At 42.2% G+C, this 12078-nt stretch overlaps 2 protein-coding genes across 2 annotated transcripts in view; both read left to right on the forward strand.

The window, feature by feature from the left end:
- Positions 1-6962, forward strand: part of LOC126993929 (gastrula zinc finger protein XlCGF58.1-like) — a 32578-nt gene extending 25616 nt beyond the window's left edge. Inside the window, exon 3 of the transcript XR_007748580.1 lies at positions 6814-6962. The gene's annotated coding sequence lies outside the window, so the exon portion shown is untranslated. The remainder of the gene's footprint in view (positions 1-6813) is intronic.
- Positions 2424-6768, forward strand: LOC126993928 (zinc finger protein 585A-like). The gene has a single exon (XM_050853091.1). It carries the CDS (start codon positions 2424-2426, stop codon positions 4995-4997), a length of 2574 nt encoding a protein of 857 aa, XP_050709048.1. The 3' UTR covers positions 4998-6768.
- Positions 6963-12078: the final 5116 nt, after the last annotated feature.

Consider the following 12078-nt stretch of genomic DNA (forward strand, 5'->3'; position numbering starts at 1 on the left):
TTTCCACCTTGCAGCCAAAAGCTTGTTCTTTTCTGGCTTCCCCTTATATCTCCTGTTCTTCTTAGGCGCCTAAGGCATCTTGAATGTGCATAATGTACACTAGAAGAATGAAATACAGTACTCTTGAAAATGATAACACCGTGACGACCAGCTGTGTGTATGTTTAGTAAGAACATGTGGTTGGGCCAGGATGGGTCGCCGTGGAGAGCACCTTGTAGTGAGGCTAGAGGCTTGAGTTTCCAACGAGAACATAAACTTCCCAATATTTCTTAATAGCGAAAAATAGATATAAGAGGATTTAACCCCTTCACTCCAGCGACGCTGACATCGGCATCCAACGGGCGTCTGATGGTGTCACCATTAGTCCTCTTCTAAACCTCTTAATCCTCTTCCATTTCCTCTTAATCCTCTTCTAACCCTCTTAACCCATTAGTTCCTAGAAAAAAAATCTTTTCGTATCTTTTTTATTTTTATATATGTGGTAAGCATTAAATAAATAAATAAAGTTATAAGCAAAAAACTAGGACGTGTCTGAATTGCAGCAAAAGGGCCGAACAACAGGCTGCATTGTGATGGCTCGACGACGAACGTGGAATCGAGATATCAAACAATCCTTCGAGTTGGTCAAACTACATTGCCAAGAGGGGCTACATGCCAAATTACAGCCTTCTTAAGGCAATAGCAAGGCCACACTAGACAAAAACGGCAGTGTCTGGAGTTCATCAAAATCGCTCTCGACAGGGTTTACATTTCGAGCTCTAGCGACGACACTACTGGGAGTAGGGAAATGTTATGCAGCATATTGGAAAGCACATTGGCAGGGCTAAATCATTTGTTAAATAAGTTTTTTGAAATTCTCAAAAAATGAGTGGGTTTCAAGGTTGGGAACTCAATTTTTTTTCAGAGTTGTTTTTTGCAAATTTATTTGATTTTTTACCCTTTCAAGTCAATTTTTAAGCCCTGTTGCTAATTAAAATATATAGCCCTTTTATTTTGCTGTCGATTGATACTGAAAACTTTACTGTAGCCCCAGAAATAAGAGAGTTATGGCGATTCGCACCAGCGGTTGATCTTCCAAAATTCATGGCTTAATGACAAGGGCACCGCAAAGTCAAAAGAGTAAGCCGTCCATTACTTGAGATGTCACTGCATATGTATATATTATCTCATATATAAATAACATATTACTTGGGTATCAGTGGCGCCCACCCAACCTCATTGTTGCCATGAAATCATTCAGAAACCGCCAGGCTGGTAGTCATGGTCAGATGTTGTACAATCCCTCTCCTTCCCAGTATGTTTGGGTGGTGTCTTCCTATTGTCCATTCTCCTCCTCGACACCACACTTTCTGAGGTTGAAGCAAGACCCTGAGGCGGTGTGCTGGGAGTGGGAGTGGAGCGACTGGAAGCCATGTGCGAGGTCTTTAACCTGGTAGCAGCGGGGATCATGTTTCTTAGTGGTCCCTCCAAGCAAGAAAAATGAGAAAAAAATCACCCCTCACACAAACCATTTCTTAATATATATCAAAGCATTTGTGATCAGATTATGTATCATCTATTTTGGGGGGTTTATATCATGGCACAAATTTGGCCCGTCGCTGCTACACGGTAAAGCCACAAATTTGGCCCGTCGCTGCTACCAGGTTAAATATCCAGACATTTAAATACCCAGCGCCGTGTGAAAACGTGATCATACGGCTGCCACCATGACCTATTGGCTTCGACCAAACCCAAAGAAATTAATGACATTTAAAAAAAAAGACACTTTTTGACTGAATAACCGAATCCCACCCTTAAGAAAATGAAAGTGGTGAAAGGTCAGACCTGGGGAATGTTCCTCCCCATCCCCACCCCCATCTCAGCTGCCTGCTGCATGATTGCCTCTAGATTGTCAAGGGCAGTTGATTAATTGCCCTGACTATTTTTCTTCCCAATTTCTTTGGTGTAGTTTTCATAATATTGCGATTGAAAACTAGTTGCTGTGATATACATTGCGATACAATTTTGCAATTGGCAGTTGCCTTCATTTTTCATTTTGCATCATGTTTCTATGAAAACGTGATCTTTGTTCCCACAGCCCCGCCGGTGCTGGTGCAGAAGTGAGGGTCTGAGGTGGTGCTGTGCTCAGCGCTCCCTGCGTTCTTGCTGCCACTGACTTCTGCTGCAGTGGAGGCTGCAAGACCGGACAGCAGCCTGAGTGGCCGGGACCAGCAGGAGCAAACTCTCTTGGGAGAGCATCAGGGGTGATCAGGAGAGCCACCTCACCACCAACACTACCACCATCACCACAACCACCACCACCACCATCACCTTGCTGCACTCATTTCAAGCCATAAAGGAAAGTGAAAGTTTGAGTGCAAGAAGACTAGAGACTGAAAGCAAGTCCACTAGACACAGCCTTGCACACACTGGTGAAGAAAACCATGAGTGCCAAGAGTGTGGGAAAAGACTCCCTGGGAAGGGAGACCTCACCAAGTACACCCACACACTCCGGAGGAAGACCTCATGAATGCCATGAGTGTGGCAAAAAGTTCACTCAGAAGAGTAACCTCAACACACACATCCTTACACACACTGGTGAAAGTCCATTTGCATGCCATGAGTGTGGCAAAGAGTTCAGAAAGAAGAGTAACCTCAATGCACACCTCCTGACACACACTGATGAAAGACCTCATGAATGCCATATTTGTGACAAAAAGTTCACTCAGAAGAGTAACCTCAACACACACATCCTTAGACACACTGGTGAAAAACCTCATGAATGCCATGAGTGTGGCAAAAAGTACACTCAGAAGCGTGACCTCAACAGACACATACTTACACACAATGGAGAAAGACCTCATGAATGCCATGAGTGTGGCAAGAAGTTCAGTAATAAGAGTGCCCTCGACACACACACCCTTACACACACTGATGAAAGACCTCATGAATGCCATGAGTGTGGCAAGAAGTTCAGTAATAAGAGTACCCTTGACACACACACCCTTACACACACTGATGAAAGACCTAATGAATGCCATGAGTGTGGCAAAAAGTTCACTCAGAAAAGTACCCTCAACACACACATCCTTAAACACACTGGTGAAGGACCTCATGAATGCCATGAGTGTGGCAAAAAGTACATTCAGAAGCGTGAACTTAACACACACCTACTTACAAACACACATGAATGCCATGAGTGTGGCAAAGAGTTCAGTAAGGAGAGTGACCTCAACAGACATACCCTTACACACACTGGTGAAAGACCTCATGAATGCCATGAGTGCGGCAAAAAGTTCAGGAAGAAGGGTAACCTCAACACACATATCCTAACACACAATAGTAAAAGACTTTATGAATGCAATGTGTGTGGTCAAAAGTTCATTCAGAAGAGTAACCTCAACACACACATCCTTACACACACTGGTGAAAGTCCTCATGAATGCCATGAGTGTGGCAAAAAGTTCAGAAAGAAGGGCAACCTCAATGCACACCTCCTGACACACACTGATGAAAGACCTCATGAATGCCATGAGTGTGGCAAAAAGTTCACTCAGAAGAGTAACCTCAACACACACATCCTTACACACACCGGTGAAAAACCTCATGAATGCAAAGAGTGTGGCAAAAAGTACACTCAGAAGCGTGACCTCAACACACACATACTTACACACACTGGTGAAAGACCTCACGAATGCCATGAGTGTGGCAAGAATTTCAGTAGTAAGAGTAACCTCGACACACACACCCTTACACACACTGATGAAAGACTTCATGAATGCCATGAGTGTGGCAAAAAGTTCATTCAGAAGCGTCACCTCAACACACACATCCTTACACACACTGGTGAAAGACCTCATGAATGCCATGAGTGTGGCAAAAAGTTCACTCAGAAGAGTAACCTCAAAACACACCTCCTTACACACACTGGTGAAAGACCTCATGAATGCCTTGAGTGTGGCAAAACGTACATTCAGAAGCGTGAACTCAACACTCACATGCTTACACACACTGGTGAAAGACCTCATGAATGCCATGAGTGTGGCAAGAAGTACATTCAGAAGCGTGAACTCAACACACATATCCTTACACACACTGGTGAAAGACCTCATGAATGCCATGAGTGTGGCAAAAAGTTCAGTAAGAAGCATCACCTCAACACACACATCCTTACACACACTGGTGAAAGACCTCATGAATGTCATATTTGTGGCAAAAAGTTCATTCAGAAGTGTAACCTCAACACACACATCCTTATACACACTGGTGAAAGACCTCATGAATGCCATGAGTGTGGCAAAAAGTACATTCAGAAGCGTGAACTCAACAAACACATCCTTACACACACTGGTGAAAGACCTCATGAATGCCATGAGTGTGGCAAAAAGTTTATTCAGAAGCGTCACCTCAACAAACACATCCTTACACACACTGGTGAAAGACCTCATGAATGCCATGAGTGTGGCAAAAAGTTTATTCAGAAGCGTCACCTCAACAAACACTTCCTTACACACACTGGTGAAAGACCGGGAGGCCCTGCTTGCAACTGGGCCAACTTTGCATCCGAGGTCTCTGATTGGCCCATGAGCCAGCACATCTGTGATTGGTCCGGCGCTTCAACTTCCGTCCCCCCCACCCCCACCACAACATCACACATAAACAAACCTTTTCAACCATGGCAGGAATGGAGCAGTGCAGTGCAGGCAAGCTTGGCAGGGTCTAGCCCTGCCCCAGCATGGCAACAACATTCACAAGTGACCTGTACTGCTGGGCAACAACAACAGCCACAAGTGACCTGTACTGCCGGGCAACAACAACAGCCTCAAGTGACCTATACTGCTGGGCAACAACAGCCACAAGTGACCTATACTGCAGGGCAACAACAACAGCCACAAGTGACCTATACTGCTGGGCAACAACAACAGCCACAAGTGACCTATGCTGCAGGGCAACAACAACAGCCACAAGTGACCTATACTGCTGGGGCTTTAGAGGCCACACGTGATCCCATGGCCTAACCAGCCCCGGAAAAGCACCTTGGGCCCATCACTTTATACTTACTTAGTTTACTTAATAATGTCTAGAGGCCAATGCCTCACAGTCATTCTGCTAATGTTGAAGAAAGAGTAGCCACCTCTTGTGAAGCTAATAATTACATTATGGATTCTACTTTGGTTCCTGAAAGCAGTGCAGTAAAGAATGACTTCTGGAAAACAGAAGAGGGGTGTTGAGGGGGGCAAAATCCCTCCATTAAGAGGGGTCAGGAGGGCAAGCCCCATGTTTAGGGTTCCCCCTGTTAGGTAGGTTGAGTTAGGTTGGGTTATTTTAATTCTATATGGGAAAGATGCAGCGTGGGGGGGAGGGGGGGGGCCATTGCGCTAGCTGGTGATAACGAGTGGTGGCGGGTGCTCCTTAGGCACTGAAGGCAATTACTTAGTGGTTTCCAGAAAACAAAACTTATCCATAATACAAAGCATCATATATTGCCCAGAAACAAACAGTCAGTGTCTTGAAATTAGTAGGCCACCCTTTCCTCAACAATCCCCAAAAATGTTAAAAAAAAATCCAAAAATAATTTTTTGGGTTAATATTCATTTGCAGGTGTTATTTTGGGTTCAAAAGGCTCACAGTGGTGAGAATTAGATATCTGTAATAGTAAAGATTGCTCATTCCTATACACTTGTAAAATAAAACTATTTTGGGCGGTAACATAATTTCACACATCTGTTAAGATAAAATCAGGGCTGGAATTCACAAACATACTCACTAACTACGAACTAACATAACTTCGCACTATTGATTTAGCGACCGACGTTAGCGTCAGATTCACAAAGCAAACTTTAGATGGTAGTCAGAGGCGCGCTAAGTCAGTGAGGACGCTGATTGGTTGATGACGTCATTGTCCTTGCAGCGAATCACAAGCATGTTCACAAAACCGTCACCCAATCCTTTGGGAGGCCCCTCCAGCTGCTGGTTGAAAAGAACCTGTTCTCTTTTCCCATTTTCTTTCTTTTAAGGCAAACTGTACTAAATCATAATCTAGGAACAATTATTTCATTGTTTGCTGCACATTTACGTCACGGTAACTCTGCTGTTCGATGTCTTGTTATCTAAGAACATGCTTAAGGGGAAGAAAAAGAAGATAAGGAGGAGATTGAGGCAGGAAGAGAGTAAATTAAAAATGATGTGGTACATATATATATCAAGGCAGACAAGGACGGAAGGAAGGAACGAGGAAAAGTTAAAACTGTCTTGCCATATCTGCAGCCCAACTCATGGGCTGTCACCTGACAAAGGTCCATGGTCCCACGGAGAGACAAATGTAGATGATCGAATGGATGAGGAGGTAGGAAGATGAAGGAGGAGGAAGGTCTGGCAATCCCCCGGCTGTGTGTTGTCATACCGCCTACACTTATCATATGCCTCTCAAAGTGTGTATATCTCATCATTTTATAAAGAAATGAGCTTCCTCTACTAGCAAAGTTATATTTCAAGTTGAAAAACGCGATTTATAAGCATTTATACGTAAATATAATAATATTGTTAGCGTTTACTACACCCCCGAGGCAGTAGTTATTTAACAACAAATTTAGCATCACACAGAGCACGGTAAGGCTTTGTGAATCCGCGCGCTAACCCGTGATGTCATCGATTAGTTGATAGTTATTACCGCGCGAGCTTTGTGTATCGCAGTGTTCTCAAAACTACGCACTAAACCTTTGTGAATCTAGCCTGAGACCTTAATTTTACCTTTAAATTATGACACACTTAATATTATCTTGAATCTAATGGTGTTTTAGACTAAGATAGGTTAGGTTAGACTAGTCAAGTAAGGTTACTCCCAGTACACTGAATCTTGCCTCAGCTTCTGTTTAAGTTCATTTTCATGAATGTGAAGTCAGGCTAGCGGGAATTTGTTGATGGTCTTGATTGGGATCAGGGGTGTAGATAAAGTTAGCGGGCATACTGTATGTATCTTAATACCTATCCAAATATCAGTGATGTGGGGGTAGCAGCCCCCACTAAGAATAAATACTATAGGATAGGTTAGGTTAGTCTTATGACAAAAAAACAATACTGAATTTGGCATGAATTTCCCACAAAGCACTTGGCTTGTGGCCAGGCACATGGGTACCTATTCCTAGGGTGTAGCTTATGTGTTTGAATGGAGTACTGGAATATCCATGTATAATACAACACTTATTGATACTGCAGTGCCTCCTGGATATGATTTTTACTGTAGTGCCATACTGTATAGATCAAAGGTGCATTCATATGTATTTATTGGACACCATATTGAGGAAACATGCTTTGCATCTTTCACAATGATGGGACTGAATGTATAGCCTATAAATGTAATGTTACTTGGCCATATGAATGACCTATAGTAAACTTTTTTGTTAACAAGAAATAATATGATTCATATAGAATAATGGAATTAAATTGTTTATGCTTCTCATGTACAATGTGTAATAACTATGTAGAGTGAAACTTGTGTAAGTCACCAAAAGAGGTTTAACCCCTTCACTACCGCTTACATCCTTCTCAATTTTCCCTGCCTGTACTAGATAATGATATAAGTAGTTTAGCAGACATCTATTGCTACGGAAAACAATATATTTAGTTTGGCTACATCGATTGTCAGTTTGTTAGCAGCAATCCAGTTATATTGCCAAGTTTGTAATTAAGTATTTATGTGTCAAATTCCCAATGCTATACCTATATTATAATGATAAAGTTGTTGCAGAAACAAATGATTATCTATGGTGTCAAAATCTTAAAGAAGATTTTTAAAAAGTATACCAATTGTAAGTTTCTTGCTGTCAAAAGATCTTAGTAGCTATATAATTTTTGTAGTTAATGCAGATTAGGAAGAAAGACCAGCTTGAGCCTCTGTTATGATATTACGTTTAAAATGTACAGTCGCACTACGAAGTGTTGAGACAGTTTTCATAATCTTTTGGACATGGAGCACAGGCTGGCGACATCTGGCAACTACCGTCGAGGAAACATTCTCTACCAACTTTTATAAAACTATATACTTAATTTTAAACTCTTTAGCTTTGCACACACCTAATAAATATCAGTGCTTCCCTTACATGCAATGAAAATTTAATAGTGTACTATATGTGAATGTGGCAAAGAAAAACGTTATGGAATGATAGGCTATGTAGCCACATTCATTTTCAGAGTCGCCGAGGCAGAGTAGAGGTCACTTCACAGTTCATACCTACGAGTTATAAAGAATATTATTTTGATCAGATGTATATAATTCACTCGACAATGATGAATGGAAGAAAGTGGTAGTCTAGCAGTGCAGCGCTGACCAAGTGTCGTCTCTCCTCTACCAAGACACTAAGCTATATCGCGTCGTTGAATTATATGTCTGGCCCCTTGTCGATACTTTTCTTTGGACTTTACCATTAATAAAAAATATAGACAATTGATATTGTGATTTTTTTGTTGCAGAATCTCGCTAATTTCACAAGCACAATATTTATATAGTCATGCATGAATGTTGCTCCTGATGACGTCATCATCAAATGCAAGTTCATTATGCAGTATTTATTTCACACTTTATCTAATGAAGTGCAGCTAATTATTTTTTCCCTATTATTTTATAATATTGGGTTTATCACTACATTGAAAGAAAGAGCAATGTTTTTCTACAGTTATATATATACTTGGTCTTAATATAGAACTTATTTGACTCTTTTCATGTCTTGAACGAAAACTGTCAAAATGTTTCAGCAGAGCTGCTTAATATATCATTATAAGGTAAAAACTTCCACTCTATTGAATTTATTTCCTTTCTCAATATCATATTTTGTGTATCTATAACAAAATTACTCCTAAACATCCCTTCTCTTTGAATGATATTATGTATTATTTGAACGAAAGTCATTGCAAACTGTCTCAACACTAGGTAGCGCGACTGTACAAGTGATTTCTTCCAATATTTTACCCACAGCTGGTAACACTGAAACTGGGCAATAATTTTTAATAAGGTTATTATTTCTTGATTTGTCAATATGTATGACCTTGGGTTTTTGGATGAGTATAAATATGATGGTTTGTGTCACAAGAGGCAAAATTGAATACTGGAGAGAATTGTAGTACAAACATTGAGTTTAATATAAGCTAATGAATATTAAATACAATGAGATACTTTATACTTGTCCTTCAAGTTGAGTTGCTGGATTTAGTTTTTATATTAATCAAATGTATTGGCAGATTCTTTTCATTTGGGGAACCTGTCCCCTTCTGTAAGGAATTAATTAGCTCTGAGCCAAGAGGTGGCCACAGACAAGCCACTCCCAAACCAGCCTGTTCCCTGTCATCTGGCACTCTTCTTCCCACCTGACATCAGTCCCACATTTCTCTCTACTCCATCCCTCCATCTCGCTCTCGGTCTACTTCATCCTTTTTGGTTAAGTTAGAGAAGATTAGGATTGGTTCTTTTCTTTGTTGATTGATCTTGGACATTTTTTACTGTTTAGGGAAATCTAAAATTTTCTCCCCTTACATGTGAATATGGAGAAAAAATAGAGAAAATATGCTATCTTGTAGGTTTGTGGGAAATAAATCCGAAGTTGTTGATCAAGGGAACAGTCCGGTAGATTTCTATCATCAAAACTATTGGACAAAAAATCCAACTCACTTATGTCTTTTAAACCTGAATGAAGTGAGAATGTTGTGAGAGTTTCAAAAGATTTTGAAAGCATGAGAAAGCCCCTTCTATTACGTTATTTCAATGCAGCAGAATATGAAACTAGTGCAGAATGAAACTTTTGTAATAGGCTGGAACATTTATGCACCAAATCGAGATAATTAACCAAGAGAACAGCAAAAAATGCTGAAGTTGAGCTGTCACAGATGCTGTATTTCGTCCATACTATACTATATGTGTGTTTCATATTTCCTTCTTGTATCCCTACCAAAATATTGGCGGCTGAAACAGTAAGAAATGCCGTACCATTCTCTTATAGTGATGCAAAAACTGGCCAAGCCTACTATAATACATAATGTGACATATGCCTCACTAATTTTCCAGGAATTTCAATGTTTTGGTTAATCTAGCCAACTACTGCGACTGTATTCGTATAATTAGGTTAAGATTCGTATTAGGTCCGTGCCAGTATCTCATTACCTACCTTATGAAACATCAGTATCTCTTCATATATCTTTTCTACAAACCTTCAACAGTCATGGAAACGCTTTGAAAATCCAATTCAAGGACTATTTTCTTATTCTTGAAAATATGGAGTAATGTTTACGAAAGCGTCGCCTCCTCTGGCGGCGGCCGCGGCGACGCTGCAACCGGTGTTGCGAGAAATACCTCCTCGTTGAAATAAGTCACATATACATGTGGGGGGGGGGGATCCAGGGGGGGCTACGCTCCCCTGGTTAGAAAGGGGGGTCCAGGGGGGCGCAACCCCCCCTGTTAGTAAGTCGTAAAGTTCGGTTGAAGTAATTTAAATATGCTCCCCGACCCTAAACCCTCTGCGAGCTATTTTACGGCTGCGGCGGCTGCAGCGTCGCCGCGGCCGCCGCCAGAGGAGGCGACGCTTTCGTAAACATTATTCCCTATTTTCAAGAGTAAAAAAAAAGTCCTTGAATTGGATTTTCAAAGCGTTTCCATGACTGTTGAAGGTTTGTAGAAAAGATATATGAAGAGATACTGATGTTTCATAAAGTAGATTATGAGATACTGGCACGGACCTAAAACGAATCTTTACCGTATGATTATAAAGATGGTGCAACGTATGTACAGAGAATGTTAACTGTTAAACAGTTCATGTGACTATGAAAGTCTCTTGGCACATTTCCTGTCCTTAGTGACTTCCTGTAAATCAATGTGAGAGGCTTGCCCAAAGCAGATACACAATCAATAAATCAACATAAATCAAAAGCTCTGAATTAAGCCACTGGCACCTGTAAATGGCACTGGAGGAGGGCCTGAATCATCATCTGGGCCGTGCAGCCACTCGCCTGTCCCTTGACACAACACTCGCCCCGCCACCACCAGTCACCTTCATCTTCACTGTGTCACGATACATACCTGCATGTGGTTTTGATGGAATATGTACAGATGGTACAGCCCCTGGCTTCAGTGCCCTTGTAGCCATTAGTCACCAAGTGGCACCATCACTCCTTGGAGAATAACCACTTTTTAAGAAGTGACGAGAGCACACGCACGCGGCATTTCTGGCGTCATATTTATCTGCCCGGCGACGCGCTATTTTCCTCTTCCGACAGGTTTTCTTGTTTCTGGGGAACCTGTAAAACCTTAGGCCACTCTTTCCTAAGTTCCTTGTGTTGCTGGAACACCCAAACACCGCACAAACACCCATTTTAGCTTCTTAAATAAGGGGTTTGGGCTCCAGTGGGCGTGACGTCACAGGCGCGTGCATGATGGGAAAACAAATGCTCAGTGAAATATCCTCTCTGATCATTGGTCTGGACCATGGGGTCTGTGTGGTCTGATTTTCTATGTAAATCTATGTAAATCTCTCCACTTCTTTTTCTTTCTCTTATTATGTTTGTGTGTGTGTGTGTGTGTGTGTGTGTGTGTGCGGGCGGGCGGGCGGCCCGGCCGGCGTATGTTTGTGCGCGCGTGTGTGCGTGCGTGGGTGCGTGACCTCTTGGTCTGCTGCGGGCCTCCCTTGAGACAGCCAGCCGTTCCCCTACGGAAGAGCACAGAGCTCGTAGTACCGATCTGTGGGTAGGACTGAGACCACTCACACACAACACACCGCGACAACGAGGTCACAACTCCTTGCCTGACGCCGCGTACCTACTCACTGCTAGGTGAACAGGGGCTACACGTGAAAGAAGATAAACCCAACTTATCTTCACCCGGCCGGGGAATCGAACCCCAGTCCTTCTGGTTGTGAGGCAGACGCTCTGTCCACTGAGCTACCGGGCCGTATGTGTGTGTGTGTGTGTGTGTGTTTCGAAGCAAACCGCTCCCTGGAGAGCTGAGCATCTCATTAGCCCAGCCCTGGTAATCCCTAGACCGATAAGGGAAACACCCCCTCGCTTTCTACTCTCTTTCCTACTGTCGATCATGATGATAATAATAGTAATGATGATAAT

The sequence above is a fragment of the Eriocheir sinensis genome, unplaced genomic scaffold, assembly GCF_024679095.1.
Source record: "Eriocheir sinensis breed Jianghai 21 unplaced genomic scaffold, ASM2467909v1 Scaffold7, whole genome shotgun sequence".
Taxonomy (NCBI): domain Eukaryota; kingdom Metazoa; phylum Arthropoda; class Malacostraca; order Decapoda; family Varunidae; genus Eriocheir; species Eriocheir sinensis.